This window comes from Hyperolius riggenbachi, chromosome 2 (assembly GCF_040937935.1).
Source record: "Hyperolius riggenbachi isolate aHypRig1 chromosome 2, aHypRig1.pri, whole genome shotgun sequence".
In the NCBI taxonomy this organism is placed as follows: domain Eukaryota; kingdom Metazoa; phylum Chordata; class Amphibia; order Anura; family Hyperoliidae; genus Hyperolius; species Hyperolius riggenbachi.
Genome location: NC_090647.1, coordinates 311,930,577 through 311,955,953, shown reverse-complemented (window position 1 = coordinate 311,955,953; position 25,377 = coordinate 311,930,577). Strand labels below are relative to the sequence as shown.

At 43.0% G+C, this 25,377-nt stretch overlaps 1 protein-coding gene across 1 annotated transcript in view; it reads right to left on the bottom strand.

Annotated features, from left to right (window-relative positions):
• Window positions 1–3,828: 3,828 nt before the first annotated feature.
• PSMB2 (proteasome 20S subunit beta 2) overlaps window positions 3,829–25,377 on the bottom strand; it is a 51,774-nt gene continuing 30,225 nt past the window's right edge. The window contains exons 4-6 of the mRNA XM_068269096.1: window positions 13,066–13,228; window positions 6,400–6,449; window positions 3,829–4,025 (exon numbers count right to left, since the gene is read on the bottom strand). Coding sequence (XP_068125197.1) covers window positions 3,924–4,025; window positions 6,400–6,449; window positions 13,066–13,228 — 315 coding nt within the window. The 3' untranslated portion in view covers window positions 3,829–3,923. The remainder of the gene's footprint in view (window positions 4,026–6,399; window positions 6,450–13,065; window positions 13,229–25,377) is intronic.

The window sequence follows — 25,377 nt, the reverse complement described above, 5'->3', positions numbered from 1 at the left end:
GCAGCCATACGATCCCTCTCTGATCAGATTCGATCAGAGAGGGATCTGTCTGTTGGTCGAATCTGATGGCAAATCGACCAGTGTATGGCTACCTTTAATTTCCTATCATGGGACTTTAGATGGTCCGCTTATCCCAAACTAATAAAGCCTGAATTATAAATTCAAGCATGATCATACAGGGGCTTCTGGTTAGTTAGCAGGGGGGGGGGATATACAAGAATGGTTGGTGTTCCTTTAATCAAGAAGGAATGTAGCAGGTCAGAGGAACACAAAAGGACAAAAAAAAAAAAAGTGTATTTGGAGAATAGATACTGATTACTTCATATTGCCTTTTTCTTTTAAACTATTCAGCCATTAATGCTAAGGTGTGTAATTGGTTGTCCTCTTTTTACGAAGGCCACCCAATAACGCCATAAGCCTCCTACTCCATTTCCACCTCCTCCTGGGAATGATAGGAAAGGATGAGTCACCGGTCCCGTCCCTCGAAGGACAGAGCTTCATACTAGCTGGCTACCTGCTTCTAGCCATCCAACCAATGTGATTAAAGAAGGGAATGAGATATGCTTTTACTTTGCTCTCCAATTATTCCCCCCTAAATCTCACTTTTTAACACCACACATAAATTTTTTTGAAAGTGTTTACTAGGGATCACAGTGCATGGTTGCAGCACATTTGATAATTATGTGGCCTGATTGTAGTACCTGAAAATGAATGAGAAATGTGTATAAATGTACATTATTATTAATTTCACCTGAGCTAATCGTAGTTACTGATGTGCAGATAACCACGATTCTCTGCAGATTATGGTTGCATGGTTACTGAAGCATCATGTGATTGCATCTATGTAGCGATCATGGCTGCAGTGGCATACTAAGCCAAACCTGCCATCACTGGCTCACTCAATTTCTCAATGCCTTAGTTCAGGACAGGTGAGCACTGGTCTTGCAAGATGGAGCTATAAGTGCGGGAGGCACGGTGGCTAAGTTGTTAGCACTTTCACCTTATCAGTAGTAACTGAGTACCCAGCAAGCTCATGGCGAACCAGAAGTCCTAGGAGCGCATGAGGGGCTAAATTGCTAAGCAAAAGAACTTGAACTTATCAGTTTGTCAAGTCCTACCACATAGAGCCACATTAATCAATGCCATAACCCACCAGTCTGAAACGGTCTGTGTGTATGTTGGATTATTGTGGTTCTGGTGCAATTAACAAGCTCACACATCATTGCACTCCAGCAGTACTGGCGGTGTTTAGCTTACAGGGACATGAAAGGGACAATTTGCATATTCAGCAGTAATGCATTGTGGGAGACATTTGCTACTTCAACCTGAATAATTGCAAATATCTTCTGGTTTAAGAAAGCAAACTTCTGTTAACTTATCAGTGCTACAGTCTCAGAATCAAATCCTATCTGCATTAACTTTGTATATTTTCCATGTTGGTATCAAACAGGGACTTGAGGTTCCTTGTACAATCCAAAAATATAGTAGTTTTTCGACCCCTTGCTCATTCAGCAAAATACACGAGTAATAACTCACCAATCGGTTAAAACATTATTTATTCAAAATAAATCTTGGTCAGCACTTAGGCTGATAAAGCAGGTGAAAAGACTGCATTGTTTATTACTTTTAAGGCAGTTTTTAAGTATAATAGATTAATAACTGGTGATGGAGAGGTAATTAGATTCAGGAACTGCCAATTAACCTGAGGTTAATTCAGTTTCTTTACATATGGTATTTATCACAATTGTCCATCTATGTTGACCATCTAAGGAAGGGATGTCAAACTCCAGCTTTTAAGGGCCAAGGTCCTCACACAATTTTAGCACAATTAATTGATGGAACTGAATCAGGAAGGGTGTGGCTCATCAAGTAGAACGCATTTCTTCATCCATCCTAAACACTGGCATGGATATGACCCTCAAGGATTGGAGTTCAACACCTGTAATCTAAGGTCTCTTTTCCACAAGCAGCTGAAGGAGGTGAATTCACTGCCTGTCAGCTATTACCGTCCACCAGCCAGGCACTTGGTAGCGCTCGGCACAAGTTATGGACAGGTGCCCCCATGGAGTTTCATTTGAGAACAAAATTTGCCATGCTCAGACGTGACAAGATGGTTTTTGGCAACTGTGTGTCAAACGTTACACATGCAGGGTTACCAAACGCTGCCATTTGGTTGCGTATAATTGCTAATATTCTTCGTTAAGGCTTGCTCTGGCACTATTACGCATGAGGTGATTGCAGGGTGCCATGTATGGAGAAAGGAGTAAGTACGTCAGGGAAACTGGCCACTCCCAATGTCACATGGATTTCCAAGAAGGCACAGCAAGCGAAACCAGCAAAAAGGTCATGGCCTAAGAGGGATGTCATTAAAGGGGAAGAACTGCAGAGAATTTAGGGCTACTGTGCTGCTTTGGTTTTTCGTCACTGAAATGAGCATTTCACAGGTAAACTTTGCTATCTTTTCCACATTTAAGGGTTTTCTTGAAATAAGCCATATTAAAGGACCACTGCCGCAAAAATCTTAAAATGTAAAGTACATGTAAACACTTACAAATAAGAAGCGTGTTTATTCCAGAGTAAAATGAGGCATAGATTACTTTTCTACTATTTTGCTGTCACTTACAGTTAGTAGTAGAAGTCTGACATTACCAACAGGTTTTGGGCTAGCCCATCTCCTCATGGGGGATTCTCAGCATGGCCTTTATTCTTTATAAAGACACTCCTTGAAAAAGATTTATAAAAAAGATGCTGGCCAGCCTCTGTGCTCGCTGCACACCTTTTTGGCAGTTGGATGGAACTAGTGCTTTGGAAAATACAGAAAACCCTGAGAATCCCTCATGAGGAGATGGGCTAGTCCAAAACCTGTCAGTAATGTTGGATTTCTACTACTTACTGTAAGTGACAACAACATAGGAGAAAAGTAATGTACGGCTCATTTTACTCTGGAAGAAATGTACTTATCTGTATATGTTTACATATATTTTAAATTTTAAGATTTTCGCAAAAGTGGTCCTTTAATCTAGCTTACTGTCAATAGCTACTGATGAATAACTCAAACCACTGTTAAAGGGACTCCAAGCTCTGGATAAAAACGAAATTGGTACTCAACTGGGGCTTTCTGCAGCCCACCGTAGGTCGGGAGGTCCCACATCGGCGTCCTCGCTCTTCTCCCAGGGCCTGGCCAGAAATGGCTGCCCGGCGGCTCTGGGCCCGAGTGTCGGGCTCCTTCCTCCTCATACATCACGTCTGACATCACCACGCCGCCGCCTCGCGTCATCACGGCGGCCGGCGTGACACTACGGCGCATGCGCGATTAAACCGCGCATGCACCGTACTGTCACGCCGGCCGCCGTGATGATGCGAGGCGGCCGGCGTGGTGACGTCAGAGGAAGAAGGAGCCCGACATTCGGGCCCAGTGCCGCCAAGCAGCCATTTCTGGCCAGGCCCTGGGAGAAGAGCCGGATGGATGCCGTGGGGCCCCCCGACCTACAGTGGGCTGCAGAAAGCACCAGGTGAATACCAATTTTGTTTTTATTCAGAGCACGGAGTCCCTTTAAGAGCATGACAGATAGAAAGCCAGTATCTTCATAATGGCCGCCTCTACATTTCAGTGAAGCCAGGGATCTCTCAATACTAGGGCTAATAAGAATCCCCTACAACCCATTGGCGCCAGTGCATTCTTTTGCAAATTCCCCATGCAAATGATAACACAAGAGAACAAGAAGAAATCTTACAAATATCTCTTTTTAATAAATTAGACTATCCGATAATTCACCAGCACACTGACATGAGCCAAGAGACATTTAGAAAGCACGAATCAGGCAGGCATTTTCTTTGTCCCAAGCTTTGAAACTTGGAAGAATTTATTGACGCTAATTTCCAAAAAGAGTAGAAATGAAAGTAAAAAACGAGGTACAGGAAAATTATACACTTGATGCAGGAATGCTCTCAAGCTCATGGATTCCTTCCTTGTCAATGACCCGCACAGTGAATGACGGAAGGCTCAAGATAAACCTCTTCTGAAGCTGAAAGACAAAAAGAAACGAGCCATATGAACAATCTGCATCTGTAAGAGGTGTTGGCATTAATTAATGCAGAGTAGAAAATAATTAAAATATAAAGTTGGCCGATATATGCAGGTAAACATGCAAATATTATGACTAGGCTAAAGTTGAAGACTTTAGCTGTAATGAAGCTGGTGGAAATGTATTGAAACTATACAGAAAAACAAAAAGATAAGAAAAATCAAAAGAATAGACTAGTGTGTGTAGTTGGGGTTATTTGTATTTTACTTCTGACGTGTTGCTGAAGGATTTGGAATGATCCTAAAAGCAGTTTTTAAATTTTGACTCCAGGCTTATTGTACAGTGCCAGACTGCACATATATACTTGTTACTGACACCTTACTGTGGTCCTTTAAGTAGAAGACTGACCTATTCTGCTGCATGTGTGGCCCTGTTGAGGTCAACGGAGATGGAATACAAGCCACTGTGCACAAGCTGGACAATCCTCAGTAGGGCTGATCAGTCAGATTCGGAAAGCTGATCTGAATCAATCGGATCAGAACTTGAATATAAACTAAAGCATGTCTGCTAGATTACATAATTGGGATCTTTTCTGTATACATTGATCCGCATTTCCTGACTCCTGATCCCAACTGGAAAACATTAGTTGTGAACGACACTGTGTTGTCCAGTGTTATGCTGGGAATACACGGTTAGTTTTTGAGAGGATTATAAAGTTCGATAGATAATTTCCGACATGCCACGGCATGACACTAACCAACCCTTGTTCCTGCCTCAGTGTGCTGCCCTCCATGCTGCATTCCAGATCTCACACACTTCCTCCTTCAAAGCCAGAAGGAGGAAGTAGCTGGAATGAGACGTGCAAGAGAGCACACAGAGGCAGCAATAAGTGTGAGTTAACCCCCCGTCAGAGTCAGTTTTAATTTTAAGTTCTGATACAACTTTTTCGGAACAGCGTTCAAAATCTGACTGATCATCCCTAATCCTCAGTCAAGATGACCCAAAACATCAAGCATGTGCACAGCTGCTCCCCAACTTTGTTTAGTGATCTGCCATCGTGGGTCACTAAATCACGAGAGCAGTGTCCTCTTCTGGCCCAGCACTGCAGAACGTTGTCCCTCCTACTCTTACTATAGAACAGCTATAGTCAAAATGCCCGTAGTGCTCAGGCTTTGAATTGTCTCCCTATCAATCAAAGGACAATCTTTAAAGGTAACATCAGCCAAAATAAGCTTTCCCCTATCTACTTACCCGGGGCTTCCTCCAGCCCCTTGCCTCCGATACTTCCAGCGCCACAGCTCCGCTCCCAGCCGCCGATCCGGGGTCGCCGCCGGTGCAGAGGCCGACCTCGAGGTAGTCCACTACTGAGCCTGTGCAAGCACCGCTGTCAATCGAGTTCACGTTGTCCGGAGTGTACTGCGCAAGCAAGATACACTCCGGACAATGTGGGCTTGATTGACAGCGGAGCTCACGTAGGCGCAGTAGAGGACGACCTCGACCACAGTTATCTCAGAAGCTGACCACAGTCTGACCAGAGTCATCTCAGAAGCAGAAATCTGTACATGGCTTTAAAGAGTAACTCCAACCAAGAATTGAACTTTATCCCAATCAGTAGCTGATACCCCCTTTTACATGAGAAATAGAATGATTTTCACAAACAGACCATCAGGGGGCGCTGTGTGACTAATTTTGTGCTGAAACCCCTCCCACAAGAGGCTCTGAATACCGCGGTACTCTGGGCAAACTGCCACAATGTAACAATGTTCACAGACAGGAAATGGCTGTATAAAGCTGTCTGTAACAGCCAGAGCAGCTAGAAACAGCTACATAACTTGCCCACAGTAACAATGTCACCATGTAATACATGTCAGAATGTGAATCTGGGAGAGGAAAGATTTTACAATGAACAAACACTGACTAAATCATTTATACATAATTATTGTAAAAATGAAGCACTTTTTTTTATTAAATTATTTTCACTGGAGTTCCTCTTTAAAATAACTGCTGCTTTCTACAATACAGGACTTTTTACATCACACATGGAACTTGGCAGTGCACAGCCAGCAATAGGCGTCATGTGTTTGCGTGTGGAAATTGTTATAACAAGTCATTGTTCCCTTTAACAGTTACTGATGAGCCTTAAGCTGGCCACACACTATTCAATTATCACCATTTTATTTTAGATCAAAATTATGACCGGTATTAGATCAATATTAAGACCTAAAATTGATCAAGAAATAGATCTGAAATTTTTATTTTATTTTACGCTGAAAAATATTTAACCAAATATAAATTGTAATATTGACTGAAAACAAAAAAATGTGACCGATAATTGAGTATGTCCCGCTTTATGGAGCATGCTGATAAACCTTACCTCTGCTATACATCTCTTTAGTAATTCCACTGCTTCTTCTCTAGTGAGATCTGGAAAATAAGATTAGTCTTATTATTATATGAAAAATATACAGGATATTTAGTTTAAAAGAAAAACAGGTTGGAGTGAGCTTGAGATGTCTCCCAGAGCACCACTGCTGAATATATGCAAATTAACCATTGTACCCTTAGAAGCTAAACACACCTCCAGAACCGCTGGAATGCAATGATGTGTCAGCTTGTTAAATTGTCCAGAGCCATAATAATCCAACATGCATACAGACTGTTTCGGATTGTTTGATCCTCATCAGTGCATGGCATGGATTAATTTGGCTCTATGTTTTGTGTTTAAAAGCAAACACAAAATCACAAAGTTTCTTTTCTTTTTTCCTTGTGTTGTAAATCTGCCGTTGTTTCTACTGAACTCCCCCATATCACTGAGCTCCTGCTGAATGGAAGAGGTTAGCTAATCCTTCAGCAGCTACACCTCAAAGCTGTACTTATAGTATAGGTTTTCCTCAGCAGCAGTGGTTAGAAATGTACACTATAATAAACAACAGTAACAACAAACAGTAGATCTGTTCAGCTTCAGCAGACTATGCACTGCTGTGTTCAGAAGAGTGTCTGCAGATAGTAGACCAGTCATACATGTTTCCTGACGCGCCATCTGCAGAGTAAAGTTTCAAGTCTGGCCAGCTTAATGCTGGGACTACACGGTTCGTTTCTGCTGTACGTTTCTCCTCTCAATCATTTTTGCTGCTCGATTCTGCAGTCGATTCTCTTATCTTCCGCTCATTTTTCTTATCTTTTTCCATTCTTTTTTTTTTTAAATGAGCGGCGAAAGGATCGAAAGGGAGATCAGACCAGTTGGAAGATATCCATCGAACTTTCTAATCACCTCAAAAAGGAACAGAGTATTCCCAGCATAACACTGGACACCACAGTGTCATTCACAACTAATGTTTTCCAGTTGGTATCAGGAGTCAGGAAATGCGATCAATCTATACAGAAAAGATCCCAGTCATTAATCTAGTAGACAGACTGAGGGCCATTATACCATGCAGTGGTTCCATACTTCCTGATGAAGAATTCCTCCACAGCTTCAATACCCAACTCCACCAATGGTCATGTGATTTTTCTAACACTCCTAACTGCCATCTCTTATGCTTGTAATTCATGGCTTGATTTTGCAGGCTCTATTCCTCCGATCGATTCCCCGCTCGATTCTGCAGACGATTCTCTTATCTTCTGCTCCTTTTTCTTATCTTTTTTTCATTGTCCTCAATGCAGAATAGAGCAGCGAAACGATCGGGCGGGAGATCGGACGTGTCGGAAATTATCTATTGAGCCATCTAAATGACTCAGAATCTAGCTGTGCATTCCCAGCATAAATTGTAAGCCTAATGCCTAATACACACTGTACGATTTTCCGTGCGATAGATGGATCCGATTGATAAAATCCGTCATGTCCGATATTGCTCCCGATTGTTTCTGCGCTCGATGTCTCATAGCAGTGAATGGAAAAAAATAAGCAAAATGAATAAAGATAAGAGAACAGAGCGCAGAAACGTGAGGAAAAAACGATCGGGTTGGAAAATCGCACAGAAAATCTTAACGTGTGTACCCAGCATTTGGCAGGATTCACCATTCCAGAGTGTATTCTACATAATCGTGTGCACCATCATTGTGCTCCTTTCCTATGACCGCCTTGTACTTTTATTACTGGGCCTACCTAACCAGCCCAAAATCACATGATCACGTATCTTGTACCGTTTGCCTTGCACAACTTTGTTCTATGTTGTAAAACCTTGTTCTGTTACGTCTGTCATCCTTTGCGTCATGGTATGCATTTATTGTCCAGCGCTGTGTAATATATTGGTGCTTTATAAATAAAAGAAATACTATCTGAATCAAGTTTGTGGAAGAAAACCATCAAATGTTTTCATTGGGAATCAAAAACGATATGGAGTTTTGCCAAAATAATAGGTTATGCCCCTGTTATCGATCATTACAAGTATAATCCTCTCAGATCTACCTTACAGATCTGATTATGGTCATATCATTCATCTTTATGACTATTTATGTCCAGCTCACACTACAGGGATATCGGAAATAAAAACATTATTTTAGTGCAGAAATCCCAAAAAAGCTTTGATGAAGCTAAGCTGGCAATGACTTGCAAATTACTCACAGTTAATATTGGTGACTGAAAGGGTGCAGAAGACAAGAAGTGATTGATTGACAGCACCACGCAGAACAGGACCTGAGGGACTGGGGAAGAAGGGTTGGGTTGATACTGAGGTCCCACCAGGGGGTACTCTGCACTCTGTGCCCCAGCAAGGTGTGGGTGTTATCACACTAACTTCTCAGCACTGGCATAACATGTTTGGAGGGCTGCATTGCAAAGCGAGCTAACTGAACTGACACTACACTTTCTGCCCCACATTCCCTGAAGTGATAAATGATTAAGAAAAATCACCATGACTGTTTCTAGGCTACTAATTATTACTGTGAAGTTTTAGACATTTTTTTTTTTACATTGAAGCTCAGCAAGCCATTGCTTACATAAGAGAAAAGGGAACATAATACTAAGGCGATGTCTGAAGTGCTGTGTAACAGGTCAGCACAAGAGAAACACTAGAAATAACAACATTTCCAGGACAGGAAAAAAAAACCTGTAAAAACAGAGATTTACTTGTTGACGTATACAGCATCTCACTCCAAAGCTAGGATCCCCTTTCTCTATTCCAGGAGGATGAATTCATTAAAATGTGTCAATAGACATGCACCGTATTTTCCCAGCTTTTCACACATCCATCAATCACTCCACAAAATCTTAGGTTTCCGCAGAGATATTAAGATAACAAGTCACTACTGTAGCGGTTTCAGCGAGTGGAAATATTTCTCCATTTTAGATACAGCATTACATAAAATGACCAATCCACTTGATCAGTCAGTCCCGTTACCTGATCTATCGAAAAGTTTAAAAAATTAACTATGGGCCAATTTGTAATAGGTTGTAATAAATGTGAAATGTAACATTTTATTTTATATTCATCTCTGCTGGCTGCTAATCATAAGGATGTAATGAGGCAAAGAAGTGAATTTGGGCACCGCCATAGACTGCAATGTTAATTTGGGCTTCAGACATAGCCGAACTGAGCACATTAACGCAGCAAATGGAAAGATAATCTGGGCGCCACAAAGAAGATTAATGGTGCAGATAGCAGCTGAGGGTCTCAGTGTTTGCGTCATGAGGCACATCACTAGTACCACATTGCTTTTTGTTATCTGGAACTGGAGTTCTGTGTCGCGTCGGTGGATGCTTGGACCTTGAAGGAGGAGGGTAGACATAGATGACTTTAGCTCCATGAGGCCTCTTTTTCAAGGACTGTTAAACTGTGTGCTCAGCAAGCAGTTGTCAGGCTGCAGTGAGCAGTTATCAGGCAGCGGTGAGCTGTTACAGGCAGCAAGCAGTTGTGAGAGTTTGAGAGGCATTTCACTGTATCAACTGGCTGTGGAAAAGAGGCCTGAGCCCAGGCATGGGCAAACTTGGCCCTCCACCTGTTACGGAACTACAAACCCCACAATGCATTTGCCTTTATGAGTCATGACTGTGGCTGTCAGACTCCTGCAATGCATTGAGGGACTTGTAGTTCCTTAACAGCTGGAGGGCCAAGTTTGCCCATGCCTGCCTTAGCCTGTTGTCCCTAGCTATGCTGGTGGGGTGCTACGTGTCAGGAATCATTCTTCTCGCTGTCAATTTTTCTGGGGAATCTACTGCAATTTCCACCTCTGCAAAATCTCCAATATACACCCCTTCTTGACCTCAGACACTACCAAGCTTCTTATCCACACCCTCAGCTCCTGGCTTGACTACTTCAACTCCTTTCTGTCAGGCCTCCCTTTGAACCGCATTGCCTCCCTTCAATAAATCATAAATCCGCCATCAAGACTCATCAATTGTTCACACCACTCCGCTTCCTCATCTCCCCTCTGTAAATCCCTGCACTGGCTTCCTCTATGCTTCAGGATCAGTTTCAAGATTCTGTGCCTGGCCTACAACACATCTGTGCACAAGCCCTGCCAAACCTAGATCTCCGAGCTCATCCACAGATATACACCCGACCGACCCATCCGGTCCCCCAATGATCTCCGCCTGACCACCTGCACATTTTTCACTCCTATCCAGCCTGCAGGACTTCTCCAGCAGTCCAAGGATAGGTTCGTACACCAGCTTCTCCAAAGAGCCACAAGGTAGTTTTTATTTCACCATAATGTGTCAACACAAAGTATGACAATTGTTTCGGGGTCACAGGAGGTCCCCTTCCTCAGATAAGTGCAGACAAACATTTAACTGAACAGTGCACACCACATTAAATATGTACAGACAATTAAAACAGGTAAACCCACTGAAGCTGGAAACACGCCCATTCATTAAATTGTGTAAACATGTAAACATGTACTATATGGGGCGATCAATGCTAATAATACACTTTAAGCACAAGCTAAACAACTGTGCTCTTCATGTATATAATGCCCACTAATGGGTCGCAAAGCAAACTTTTGCTAAATAGCATAAAATAGTCCTGAATGTAATGCAGACCAACACTGTCACTCACCAGTATGTTCAAATTGATTGGCCGTCCATTCCCGCCACCGGAGATCACTCGTGCTGCCCACCTCAACGGTACTACAATCACGAGCGGCCGGAGCTCGCATTGCGTACTTCCGGCACGCTCGGCCGCGTCTGGCCAATCACCAAGCACCTGACGCAAAGGATTACAGCAAGTGCCAGTGAACTGCTGGCCAGGAAGAGGCGAGTCCGACGAACACGAAGAGCACAGTTGTTTAGCTTGTGTTTAAAGTGTATTATTAGCATTGATCGCCCCATATAGTACATGTTTACACAATTTAATGAATGGGCGTGTTTCCAGCTTCAGTGGGTTTACCTGTTTTAATTGTCTGTACATATTTAATGTGGTGTGCACTGTTCAGTGAAATGTTTGTCTGCACTTATCTGAGGAAGGGGACCTCCTGTGGCCCTGAAACAATTGTCATACTTTGTGTTGACACATTATGGTGAAATAAAAACTACCTTGTAGCTCTTTGGAGAAGCTGGTGTGCGAACCTATCCTTGGACTGCTTGAAACTTTGATAGATGTAGCTTTGCATCTAAGGTTCAGCACCCGCAATATACGGAAAGGTGTGCCGCTCCTAACCATATGACTGCAGGACTTCTCCAGAACTGACTCCACCGTGCATCAGACTTCCACCCTCCTTTAACATCTTCAAACAAGCCCTCAAAATGCACCTCTTTAAGATGTCCTAAAAACATACATACATACACCCCCCCCCCCCCCCACCTTGACTCAGTCCCTGGAGCACCTATTCCGCAGTCATACCTTGTGTGTCCTCCTCCCCCTCCCCTTAGATTGTAAGCCTTTGTTTTTTTTTTTTTTTATAAAACACCCCGATATGGGCTTATCTCATAAATGTCAGTAAAGAAATGAAGATGCTGAAGAAATTCAAGATTAAAAACTAACTACTGGTAAAAAAAAAGACAGCAGGGCTAAAACACAAGCATGGGCACTCGACTTCTAATCTTATTGTGGTGTTGTACCATTAAAGTAATCGTGCAAATTAAAGGTATACATGCCAAAATCAATTTTGCTTTATTAAAACAAAAAGTCTTTACAAATATTTAGTTCCATTTGACTAAAAATTAATGTCATGATGCATTTGTTCAGGTCAGTGAATGAATCTGCATTTTTTCCTTTATGTCCCTTAATGGTGGGAAAAAATCCATGGCTGCTGGATTACAGTTTGCCTATAGGCCACACATTTTACAAAGCTCAAACTCGCAGAAAGCAGTTTCAAGCTATTTCAGCCTTCAGCAGCTTTATTGGTGGGAGTTTACAAGTAGATGGAAGGTGTTATGGAGGGTGTTTTCATTTCTCACCACTACTGTTTGCTGATATGAGAGTGAGTGAGTGAGTGAGTGAGTGAGTGAGTGAGTGAGTGAGTGAGTGTGTGTGTGTGTGTGTGTGTGTGTGTGTGTGTGTGTGTGTGTGTGTGTGTGTGTGTGTGTGTATATAGAGAGCTCTATACTTGTCCGATGAGGATAAGGGGACATCGCTCCCCCCCTTAAGTCTCATTTGAATAACACCATAGTAGCCACTGTGTCTGACAGAACAAAGTATAGATGCACTTTGTATGTCGTAGGCCCATTACTTTTAAGCTAGCTAATAAAGGTTAGGTTTTAGTGCGTTAGGGGCCTGTCCCTTTATAGGAACAAGGTTTTTGGGGTTTTTTTTAGATAATTTTAGGACAACAATGACAACTTACCATTTCTTTCATGGCAAACTGTAAAGCGATTCTCTTTTACATGGTCATTTCTGCAGGTGAAGACTAGCTTTTGCTATAATGTTTATGTTTGGTTAGTAGTTACTATTTCCAAATCTGCTAAACTGCAAAAAGCTTGGCTGCATCTTCTCACATACACATTCTTTTTCCCACCTCCGAGAGAGAAAAGGCGGTACGAAAAAAGATAAAAAGCAATTTATATTCCTACTTTGGAACATAAGCAAGCAAAAGGCAAAGGATGAGAAGTCAGGCTAATTTATGTAGACAGAATGAAGCACAACACTCTTGCCATAGATCACACCTGGTTTGTAGTAACGATCCAAGATGCTGAGAGTAAGCAAGGCTCCATAGCCATGAGCTGCAAATGGTGCTTTTGCCAAAGCTGCCAAGTAATCCATGTAATACAGGGAAGGGCCATCGTGATCATCATATCCAGCCAGCAGCAAGTTCACATGGTAAGGAGTCTGAAGACAAAACGCACATTTTAGATAAGTACAATAATACAATGTAGAAGTCATTATCCTTATTTAGTGGCTATATAGTGCCAAAACCTTCCTTAGCGCTGTAAATAGTAGTCTTTTCACTTAACTGCCCCCCTTATCTGTTTTTTTTTTGGGGGGGGGGGGGGGACTGGAGTGCCCAGAGGAAACCCACGCAGACCCTGGAAGAACATACAAACTGGGAATTGAACAGGGAACCCATCTCTGCAAGGTGAGACTGGTATCCACTACGGCACCGTGCTGCGTAAAGATTTGTTAAAGTGAACCTCCGGACTAAAAATCGACTCAGCAGCACTGAAAAGGCCTGGTGTTTCTTTAACAGTTTCACAGCATCAGAACTTTGTTTCTCTTATACGAGCCTCATTTTTAGCTGCACAGAAGAAAACTGCCCAGGCTTTTTTCCCCTGATGCTGTGCAAAGCATGATGGGATTTCTGATTTTGTTGTTCTCGTTCTGCTGTTTTGGTGCAATTTTTTTTTTTTTTTTTTTTTTTTTTTTTTTTTTTTTTACATTTTGAATTTGACATTTGAAGCCTAGCATGAAGCCTAGCATGTGCAGCTGGGAGGGATAATCAGGACACAGGATAGTTGGAACTATGTCTCCTGCTCCTTGTCACCTCCTTTCAACCAAAAAGATGGCTGCCCCCATGACAAAGGTGGCAGCGCCCATGAATCACAAACATTTGCCTGTTCTTTTAAAACAGGGTGGGTAAGAGATTATATAACCTATCTATTCTAATTAACATAACTAATGTAACTTGATGACAGTATGTTTGTTTAAGCTGAAGTTCCCCTTTAAGAAAACATTATGCAACAAGATTCAACAATGCAGAGTCTATCTGCAGTATAACTGATACCTCCACACTGGGATACACCAGGCCTGTGAAAATTAAAAATACAGATATACATATATGCAAGGTGAGGAGGACACCTGGAATAATCATAAGCCATTCACAGTAGAAGCACATTTTCTGACTAATGCAGTGCAGGGTCATGTGCATCGGGCAGAGGATGTTGCCATTATAGCTACTGCTCCCTAGATGCTTTAATTTAATTAGCCGCTCTAACATTTATTTATGCCTACACATCAGAGACGCAGTCACAATTAGCAGGAGGAGAGGGGGGGGGGGCTTCTCTCAGTGTTTAAAGAGCGGTACAGGAGATGTCTCGCTAAAGGTTTGTGCGACTCTCAAGATGCCAGCTTTCTGCATGTGTGAGATGCTCAGGCATAAGTAAAAGGGTGTGAGGCAGTTTTAATTAAACCAATACATCTGTGCCAGTTACCAAGGCAGACTTCCTCTTGACATGCTTGGGCACAAAGGCTGAGCTGTCTGACTTTTATCCAAAGCTCCAAAGTACAGTGCAACAGTACTGACCCCTCAAGTGATGACTGTGGAGTCTGAACCTTGTTTTTAAACACTATTACAGGTTCATCTACATCGCGTGAGAATTATGCTGAAATGAAAGGGAAATGTAAAGAGAGGGCTATGGATAGTGCCATTTTTGCCCACAGTCACATATGCTGCTTGTGTGGATACAATACTGATACCCTATGTCTGTACTCTCCTACTGCCCTCATGCTTCTAATGATACTACAAAACTTCTGCATGGCAGCTTACAGCAAAAGCATACAGCAAAATAAATAAATAAAGCAATGAAGTCTTTCTTTATAGAAAACAAGGTTGTAAAGTTGAATTCCAGCCAAAAATAGAAAAGAATTTACACCTGTTTTGTATAATCATTAAATACTGTAAATGAAAAAAGTAGATTTACAGTAATTTTTGTGCCATTCACTAGTTTTGGAAAAACATACAGATCTGTTAACATCTTACATAAGTCAAATAGTTTTATCTTGTTTATTTCATAAATGTATTGCGTCTATCAGAGAGTTGGCTGTCCTGTCTGCCCACTAGATCTTCTGTCCAACCGCTCTGGATGTATGACTGGCTTACATTGGCATACACAAAGGACTGGTACGTTTTTGCCGATTGTCCTGAAGTCATGCATTATTAGTCTTGTCTTTTGGACATATGGAAGTCACAACTTGCAAATACCTTAAAGTGAACCTGTGACAGGGAAAAAGTTGGACTTTTACTTATGTGGGGCTTCTCTCAGCCCCTTATAGTCTAAGATCCAAAGTCCTCCAAGTCCCCTCCTGTTGTTCCACTGTCACATAGTGCACGACTCAGCCAGTTGTGGACTTGATGACATCACAACGGAGGGGACCCAGAAGACACCAAAAGACCTCAAAGACTGCAGGGGGCTGGAAGAAGCCCCAAGTAAGTAAAAGTTCCCATTTCAGGTACACTTTAAGAAAACAGTTCATTATTTTGGGATTTTTTAATAATACAAATTATGCAAATACTGTATATACTCGCATATAAGCCGACCCGCATATACAGTGGAGGAAATCATTATTTGACCCCTCACTGATTTTGTAAGTTTGTCCAATGACAAAGAAATGAAAAGTCTCAGAACAGTATCATTTCAATGGTAGGTTTATTTTAACAGTGGCAGATAGCACATCAAAAGGAAAATCGAAAAAATAACCTTAAATAAAAGATAGCAACTGATTTGCATTTCATTGAGTGAAATAAGTTTTTGAACCCCTACCAACCATTAAGAGTTCTGGCTCCCACAGAGTGGTTAGACACTTCTACTCAATTAGTCATCCTCATTAAAGACACCTGTCTTAACTAGTCACCTGTATAAAAGACACCTGTCCACAGAATCAATCAATCAAGCAGACTCCAAACTCTCCAACATGGGAAAGACCAAAGAGCTGTCCAAGGATGTCAGAGACAAAATTGTAGACCTGCACAAGGCTGGAATGGACTACAAAACCATTAGCAAGAAGCTGGGAGAGAAGGTGACAACTGTTGGTGCGATTGTTCGAAAATGGAAGGAGCACAAAATGACCATCAATCGACCTCGCTCTGGGGCTCCACGCAAGATCTCACCTCGTGGAGTATCAATGGTTCTGAGAAAGGTGAAAAAGAATCCTAGAACTACACGGGAGGAGTTAGTGAATGACCTCAAATTAGCAGGGACCACAGTCACCAAGAAAACCATTGGAAACACATTACACCGCAATGGATTAAAATCCTGCAGGGCTCGCAAGGTCCCCCTGCTCAAGAAGGCACATGTGCAGGCCCATCTGAAGTTTGCCAATAAACACCTGAATGATTCTGTGAGTGACTGGGAGAAGGTGGTGTGGTCTGATGAGACCAAAATAGAGCTCTTTGGCATTAACTCCACTCGCTGTGTTTGGAGGAAGAAAAATGCTGCCTATGACCCCCAAAACACCGTCCCCACCGTCAAGCATGGGGGTGGAAACATTATGCTTTGGGGGTGTTTTTCTGCTAAGGGCACAGGACAACTTAATCGCATTAACGGGAAAATGGACGGAGCCATGTATCGTGAAATCCTGAACGACAACCTCCTTCCCTCTGCCAGGAAACTGAAAATGGGTCGTGGATGGGTGTTCCAGCACGACAATGACCCAAAACATACAGCAAAGGCAACAAAGGAGTGGCTCAAGAAGAAGCACATTAAGGTCATGGAGTGGCCTAGTCAGTCTCCGGACCTTAATCCAATAGAAAACCTATGGAGGGCGCTCAAGCTCAGAGTTGCACAGAGACAGCCTCGAAACCTTAGGGATTTAGAGATGATCTGCAAAGAGCAGTGGACAAACATTCCTCCTAAAATGTGTGCAAACTTGGTCATCAATTACAAGAAACGTTTGACCTCTGTGCTTGCAAACAAGGGTTTTTCCACTAAGTATTAAGTCTTTTATTGTTAGAGGGTTCAAAAACTTATTTCACTCAATGAAATGCAAATCAGTTGCTATCTTTTATTTAAGGTTATTTTTTCGATTTTCCTTTTGATGTGCTATCTACCACTGTTAAAATAAACCTACCATTGAAATGATACTGTTCTGAGACTTCACTTCTTTGTCATTGGACAAACTTACAAAATCAGTGAGGGGTCAAATAATTATTTCCTCCACTGTAAGCAGACCCCCAAGTTTTACCCCAGAAAGCAGGAAAATAAGCCCACCCCCAGTATAAATAGCTAGATGTGACCCCAATACTAGGCAGCCCCATTCCTCACAGCCATGTGTACCCAACAATGTTAGGCAGATCCCCTTCCCACATTGTGATTAGAGTATTTAGTAGTGACCTGCTATGCAAAGACAAGCAGGTCCTACAAACTTGTCACAAGAATACATTTGTTACAGCAGACTGAGAACAGCAATGGTGCCTCCCTTGCTATTTAAAACAATAGGGATCAGAATGCTTCTCTTCAATGTGATTTCCCCCCAAACTGTGCCCATGCACCCCCTCCCACCCTAGTACCTCTGTGGCTATTTAAAAATGATGTACCCCCGCTATGTCCGTGCCCCTCCCTGCTGGAACAGTACATGCATATAATTGTTTCCTCGCCGAGTCTCTGCCCCCTACCCCCGTGATTTGCAGAGCTTTCTGCTCTTACTTGTCCAGTCCTGAGCCCCCGTTATGGTGTAGAGGGGTGCGGAGTTTCAGCGTCACATGTCCGGAGCCCCGTAATGCTGTCTGCGGGTAGTGGATAGCGGAGTATCAGCATCACATGTCCGGGGATTCCCTTCTTCACTGTGTCTCAAGACGCCACTAGATGGCGTCATAGATATGAGACACAGAGAGAGTGTCAGAGAAGAAGGGAATCCCCGGACACGTGATGCTGATACTCAGCTATCCACTACCTGCAGACAGCTTACGGGGCTCCGGACATGTGACGCTGGCACTCGGCACCCCTCTACACCATTACGGCGGCTCAGGACTGGACAAGTAAGTGCAGAAAGCTCTGAAAATCACAGGAAGGAGATTCGGGGAGGAATCCGCTCCAGTCAGAGAGGAGCCAGTTACCACAGCGGGGAAAACAGTTTTTACATGTACTGCTCCAGCGGAGGGGGCACATACCGCAGCGAGGGGGGACACTTTAGCATCATGACTCGCATATATGCCGAGACCCCCACTTTTGGGCCACTTTTCGGGGGTCAAAAATTCGGCATATATGCGAGTATATACGGTATGTAGATTTACTGTGTATTTAGCCATCCTTCTACACAAAGAGGTTTTGTTCACATCTATTGTAACTGGTATGATTACCATTTGGCTTGTGTTAACACTTTTGGCCAGGTTTGTGGTCTAAGATGTGACAGAAAAAAAAATAATTGCGGAATTGTGCAGGTCACAAAATTGCATGATGCAATCATGGTATCATGGAATGGAATACCAAACTTATGTGTACAGGAGTTTGTGAAACCCATGCAATGAACAACTGAGCCTGTTTCGGGGTGCAAAGAGAGCACATATTAAAAAATGCGACAGTAGTACTCAGTAAGGCCCAGTGCACACCGGGCGGATCCGCCGGCCGAATCCGCCTGAAAATCCGCATGGCTAATGTATCTCTATAGGCTGGTGCACACCGGCGGTTTGAGGTTTTTACCAAGCCGCAAACGTGCCTCTTGCTGCACGTTTGCGGTTTGCTTAAAACCTCAAACCGCCGGTGTGCACCAGCCCATAGAGATACATCAGCCACGCGGATGCTGATGCAGCCGGTGAACACCCGGCGGATCGCATCAAGATCTGTCCAGTGTGCACTGGGACAAAACTCACTCATCCGCACCCAAAAACGCTAGCGTTTTGTGGATCTGCTAGCGGTTTTGGCGTGCACTAGGCCTGAGGCTCAGTTCACCTGCCTCTTTTTATGATGGACAAAATTGTCATATCAAAAATTGACAACTTCAGCCAACCGCATATCTGTGTATGTAACTTTAGTATTCAAACAGTTACAATGTTTTTTGTTTTTTTTTAAGGTTAACGAAATACATTAATTTAGCTAAGCGTGAAATTCTTCAGAGTTCTCAGCTCCAGGGGAGCTGTAGTGACAATAGACACCAAACATGCCGTACGGTAAAACTGCACAGAGGTGGCAATGGCAGTGGTGAGACATCTGGCGGAAGATGAAATAACAGTAACTGAGGTGGGGAACGAGGAGGAAGAAACCAGCACAGCATGACTGCCACTTATGAGAGGAAACATATACAACTTGGGAACAATGTTTAACAATTACTATCCTGGGTCAACACCTCACACCTCTCAGCTGGATCATAAATACACCAGGTTATAAAAAAATATTAAGTAACTAGATCTCAGCATAAGGATATATACAGTAGATATTACATATATATTTATATACATATATTTTTATTCGATATGGGATGACAAATTAATTAAATCCCTGGAGTCTTTATGATGTGGGATTCAAAACCGATGGATTCTGTGGCACACGCGACGAGTGACTTTTTAGGGATCCATGTGTGGCCCATCTTCTTCCTTCTAGACGGGTGTCTCATTTGTAACAGTGCCGCCTGTAACCACGTGCTGCTTATGTAATCACAGAGCAGTGTTCTCCCCAGGCTCTTTTAGCCGGGTGCTCCACCAGGCTAGTTTTGGTGAGCACCCGGCTGTCATCGGCTCACCTCCTCCTAAGCTGTAAGCAGAGTTGTGTAGAGAAGCACCAGCCCTGCATTCTCTCATCTCGCCCCACCTGGGTACTTTTTCATGCCACCCAGCTGGAAAACAATTCTGGGGAGAACACTGCAGCAGGTGCTGACACCATAGAGATAGGAGAACCTTTAAAGGGAACCAGAGGTGAGAAATATATGGAGGCTGCCATATTTGTTTCCTTTTAAACAATACCGGTTCCCTGGCAGCCCTGCTGGTCTATTTGGCTGCAGTAGTGGCTGAAGTACATCAGAAGCAAGCATGCAGCTAATCCTGTCAGATCTGACAAAATTGACAGAAACACCTGATCTGCCGCATGCTTGTTCAGGGTCTATGGCTGAAAGTAGAGGATCAGCAGGATAGCCAGGCAACTAGTATTGCTTAAAAGGAAATAAATATGGAAGCCTCCATATAACTCTCACCTAGGGTTCACTTAAAAGCGGACCGTAAATAGTTTTTAAACACAGTGTTTTACTTACCTGGGGCTTCTGCAAGCCCCCAGCAGCCGCCCTGTCCCGCGCCGGTCCTGCCCAAGCCTCTGTTCTTTCTGGCTACCTATACTGGCGGGTGGGGGCTCTGGCTACCTATATTGATGGGGGGGCTCTCTGATACCTAAACTAATGGGGGGGCTCTCTGGCTATCTATACTAAGGGGGGGCTCTCTGGCTACCTATACTGCAAGGGGGGTTCGATATACTGAGGGGGGCTCTCTGACCAGCTAAACCAAGGGGGGCTCTCTGACTAGCTATGCCGAGGGGGGATTTTTCCAATTTTGAAAATGAAGCACGGTCCAGAAGAGATAGAAACCACCATACGGACGAGAAGCTAAAGGAGCAGCGCCCCGTAGTTAAAGAGAAACCATAACCAAGGTTTGAACTTCATCCCAATCAGTAGCTGATACCCCTCTTTACTAAATCTTTTCCTTTTCTCAAACGGATCATTAGGGGGCTATGCATGGCTGATATTGTGGCGAATCCCCTCCCACAGTGTGATGTCAGGACCATGGTGCTGACATCACACTGTGGGAGCCTTGTTGCATTGTGGCAACAATAGCAGTTTCCCAACTGCCAAAAAAGCAAGCAGGCATCTCCTTCCAGTGACATCACCTGTCAGCAGAAAAAATGTCACCATGTGATAAATGTCAGAATGTAAATCAGGGAGAGGAAAGATTTTTTTTACAATGGGCAAATACTGACAAAATCATTTATACATAGTTATTGTAAAGAATAAGGCTCTTTCACACTAGAGCTCTTTTTCTGCGTTTTGACGGAAAGTTGATACTTTGCGTTAAACAAGGTAAAATGAAAGTCCATGGACTTTCATTTTCCCTTTCATACCCGACGCTGCATTTCGATGCGTTGCAGTACGACGCACCCAGGAGCTTTTTATCGTCGGGAGCCGTCGTTTTCCCGTTGGGTTAATTACTACCGCCGCTGAATTGTGTCGCACCGCAGATTCCCAACGATACGCAGCGGGCTAGTCAATGCGTGCAGGAAACAGCTCCTGCACACATTGTCTAATGTGAAAGAGGCCTAAGAACTTTTGTTCATTACGTTATTTTCACTGGAGTTCCTCTTTAAGTAATGCCTTTCTCCCCAACAATACACTATTAGGAGCCTCCCTCATGGGAAGGTTCATTTTAAAAGAAATTGATTTGAGGTGCTTGGGGTTGTCAAAACCGCTGGCAACAAAAGTGAGTACACCCCTAAATGAAGAATGTTAAAATTCTGTTACAGGGTCTCAGGTGTGAATGTGTAGCAGGTGTGTTCATTTTGGGGTTATCGCACCTACATACAGTGGCTTGCAACAGTATTTGGCCCCCCTTGAAGTTTTCCACATTTTTGTCATATTATTACTGACCACAAACATGAATCAATTGTATTGAAATCCCACGTGAAAGACCAAACAAAGTGGTGTACACGTGAGAAGTGGAACGAAATCATACATAATTCCAAATTTTTTTTTACAAATAAATAACTGCAAAGCGGCGTGTACGTAATTATTCAGCCCCTTTTGGTTTGAGTGCAGTCAGTTGCCCATAGACATTGCCTGATGAGTGCTAAAGACTAAATAGAGTGCACCTGTGAGAACACACCAGACAGGTCAGGGGATAAAGTTATGTGAGAATTTAAAGCAGGCTTAGGCTACAAAAAGATTTCCAAGCCTTGAACATCCCACGGAGCACTGTTCAAGCGATCATTCAGAAATGGAAGGAGTACAACTGTAAACCTACCAAGACAAGGCCGTCCACCTAAACTCACAGGCCGAACAAGGAGAGCACTGATCAGAAATGCAGTCAAGAGGCCTATGGTGACTCTGGACGAGCTGCAGAGATCTACAGCTCAGGTGGGGGAACCTGTCTATAGGACAAACTATTGGTCGTGCACTGCACAAAGTTGGCCTTTATGAAAGAATGGCAAGAAGAAAGCCATTGTTAACAGAAAAAGCATAAGAAGTCCCGTTTGCAGTTTGCCACAAGCCATGTGGGGGGACACAGCAAATACGTGGAAGGTGCTCTGATCAGATGAGACCAAAACTGAACTTTTTGCGCCCAAATGCAAAACGCTATGTGTGGCGGAAAACTAACACTGCACATCACTCTGAACACACCATCCCCACTGTCAAATATGGTGGTGGCAGCATCATGCTCTGGGGGGTGCTTCTCTTCAGCAGGGGACAGGGGAAGCTGGTCAGAGTTGATGGGAAGATGGATGGAGCCAAATACAGGAGCAAACTTGGAAGAAAACCTCTTGGAGACTGCAAAAGACAGACTGGGGTGGAGGTTCACCTTCCAGCAGGGACAACAACCCTAAACATAAAGCCAGGTCAACAATGGAATGATTTAAAACAAAACATATCCATGTGTTAGAACGGCCCAGTCAAAGTCCAGATTTAAATCCAATCGAGAATCTGTGGCAAGATCTGAAAACTGCTGTTCACAAACGCTGTCCATCTAATCTGACTGAGCTGGAGCTGTTTTGCAAAGAAGAGAATGGGCAAGGATTTCAGTCTCTAGATGTGCAAAGCTGGTAGAGACATACCCTAAAAGACTGGCAGCTGTAATTGCAGAAAAAGGTGGTTCTACAAAGTATTGACTCAGAGAGCTGAATAATTATGCACACCCCACTTTGCAGTTATTTATTTGTTAAAACAATGTTTGGAATCATGTATGATCTTAGATCCACTTCTCATGTGTACACCACTTTGTATTGGTCTTTCACGTGGAAATTTCAATACAATTGATTCATGTTTGTGGCAGTAATGTGACTAAATATGGAAAACTTCAAGGGGGCCAAATACTTTTGCAAGCCACTGTATACAGGGAGTGCAGAATTATTAGAGGGAAGTTGTATTTTTGAGGAATTTTATTATTGAACAACTATGTTCTCAATGAACCCAAAAAACTCAATATCAAAGCTGAATATTTTTGAAAGTAGTTTTTAGTTTGATTTTAGTTTTAGCTATTTTAGGGGGATATCTGTGTGTGCAGGTGACTATTACTGTGCATAATTTTTAGGCAACTTAACAAAAAACAAATATATACCCATTTCAATTATTTATTTTTACCAGTGAAACCAATATAACATCTCAACATTCACAAAATATACATTTCTGACACTCAAAAACAAAACAAAAACAAATCAGTGACCAATATAGCCACCTTACTTTGCAAAGACACTCAAAAAGCCTGCCATCCATGGATTCTGTCAGTGTTTTGATCTGTTCACCATCAACATTGCGTGCAGCAGCAACCACAGCCTCCCAGACACTGTTCAGAGAGGTGTACTGTTTTCCCTCCTTGTAAATCTCACATTTTATGATGGACCACAGGTTCTCAATGTGGGTTCAGATCAGGTGAACAAGGAGGCCATGTCATTAGTTTTTCTTCTTTTATACCCTTTCTTGCCAGCCACGCTGTGGAGTACTTGGAGGCGTGTGATGGAGCATTGTCCTGCATGAAAATCATGTTTTTCTTGAAGGATGCAGACTTCTTCCCTGTACCACTGCTTGAAGAAGGTGTCTTCCAGAAAACTGGCAGTAGGACTGGGGAGTTGAGCTTGACTCCATCCTCAACCCGAAAAGGCCCCACAACCTCATCTTTGATGATACCAGCCCAAACCAGTACTCCACCTCCACCTTGCTGGCGTCTGAGTCGGACTGGAGCTCTCTGCCTTTACCAATCCAGCCATGGGCCCACCCATCTGGCCCATCAAGACTCACTCATTTCATCAGTCCATAAAACCTTAGAAAAATCTGTCTTGAGATATTTCTTGGCCCAGTCTTGACGTTTCAGCTTGTGTGTCTTGTTCAGTGGTGGTCGTCTTTCAGCCTTTCTTACCTTGGCCATGTCTCTGGGTATTGCACACTTGTGCTTTTGGGCACTCAAGTGATGTTGCAGCTCTGAAATATGGCCAAACTGGTGGCAAGTGGCATCTTGGCAGCTGCACGCTTGACTTTTCTCAGTTCATGGGCAGTTATTTTGCGCCTTGGTTTTTTCCACGCGCTTCTTGCAACCCTGTTGACTATTTTGAATGAAACGCTTGATTGTTCGATGATCACGCTTCAGAAGCTTTGCAATTTTAAGAGTGCTGCATCCCTTCTGCAAGATATCTTACTATTTTTGACTTTTCTGAGCCTGTCAAGTCCTTCTTTTGACCCATTTTGCCAAAGGAAAGGAAGTTGCCTAATAATTATGCACACCTGATATAGGGTGTTGATGTCATTAGACCACACCCCTTCTCATTACAGAGATGCACATCACCTAATATGCTTAATTGGTAGTAGGCTTTCGAGCCTATACAGCTTGGAGTAAGACAACATGCATAAAGAGGATGATGTGGTCAAAATACTCATTTGCCTAATAATTCTGCACTCCCTGTATACTGATCACTGGAAGTTAAACATGGCACCTCATGGCAAAAAAACTCTGAGGATCTTTAAATAAAAAAAAAAAAAAGTTGCTCTACATAACGATGGTCTGGGCTATAAGAAGACCGCCCTCACTCTAAAACTGAGCTGCCTCGTGGTGGGAAAGACCGGACAGGTTCCACTCAGAACAAGCATCGCCATAGTCAACCAAAGAAGTTGCGTGCATGTGCTCAGTGACTTTTGCAAATTCACGCATGAGTGTCAGCACATTTACATTTTGGGGTGACCAGGTCAGGCAGCGGAAGTGGCATTGATGGAGTTAATGCTGAAAACTATTAAGAATCGGCCTGTGGTGTATGGGCAGGCAGCAGATCTCTATCCGATGAGAGAGAGAGAGAGAGAGAGAGAGAGAGAGAGAGAGAGAGAGAGAGAGAGAGAGAGAGAGAGAGAGGAGAGAGAGAGAGAGAGTAGAGAGAGAGAGAGAGAGAGAGAGAGAGAGAGTCAATCTACCCCATACATCGCTAGATATATGGACACCTGAATGTTCACCATAAACTACTCGATGGAGCCAAAAGATAGATTTTTCTCAGATCATAATCTGATCAGAGAGGTATTTAAATGAATCCTTCAACACACTGATAGATTTAATAAGATTCAGCATGAAATCTATTAAAATATCTTTCAAACCACAGCATTGC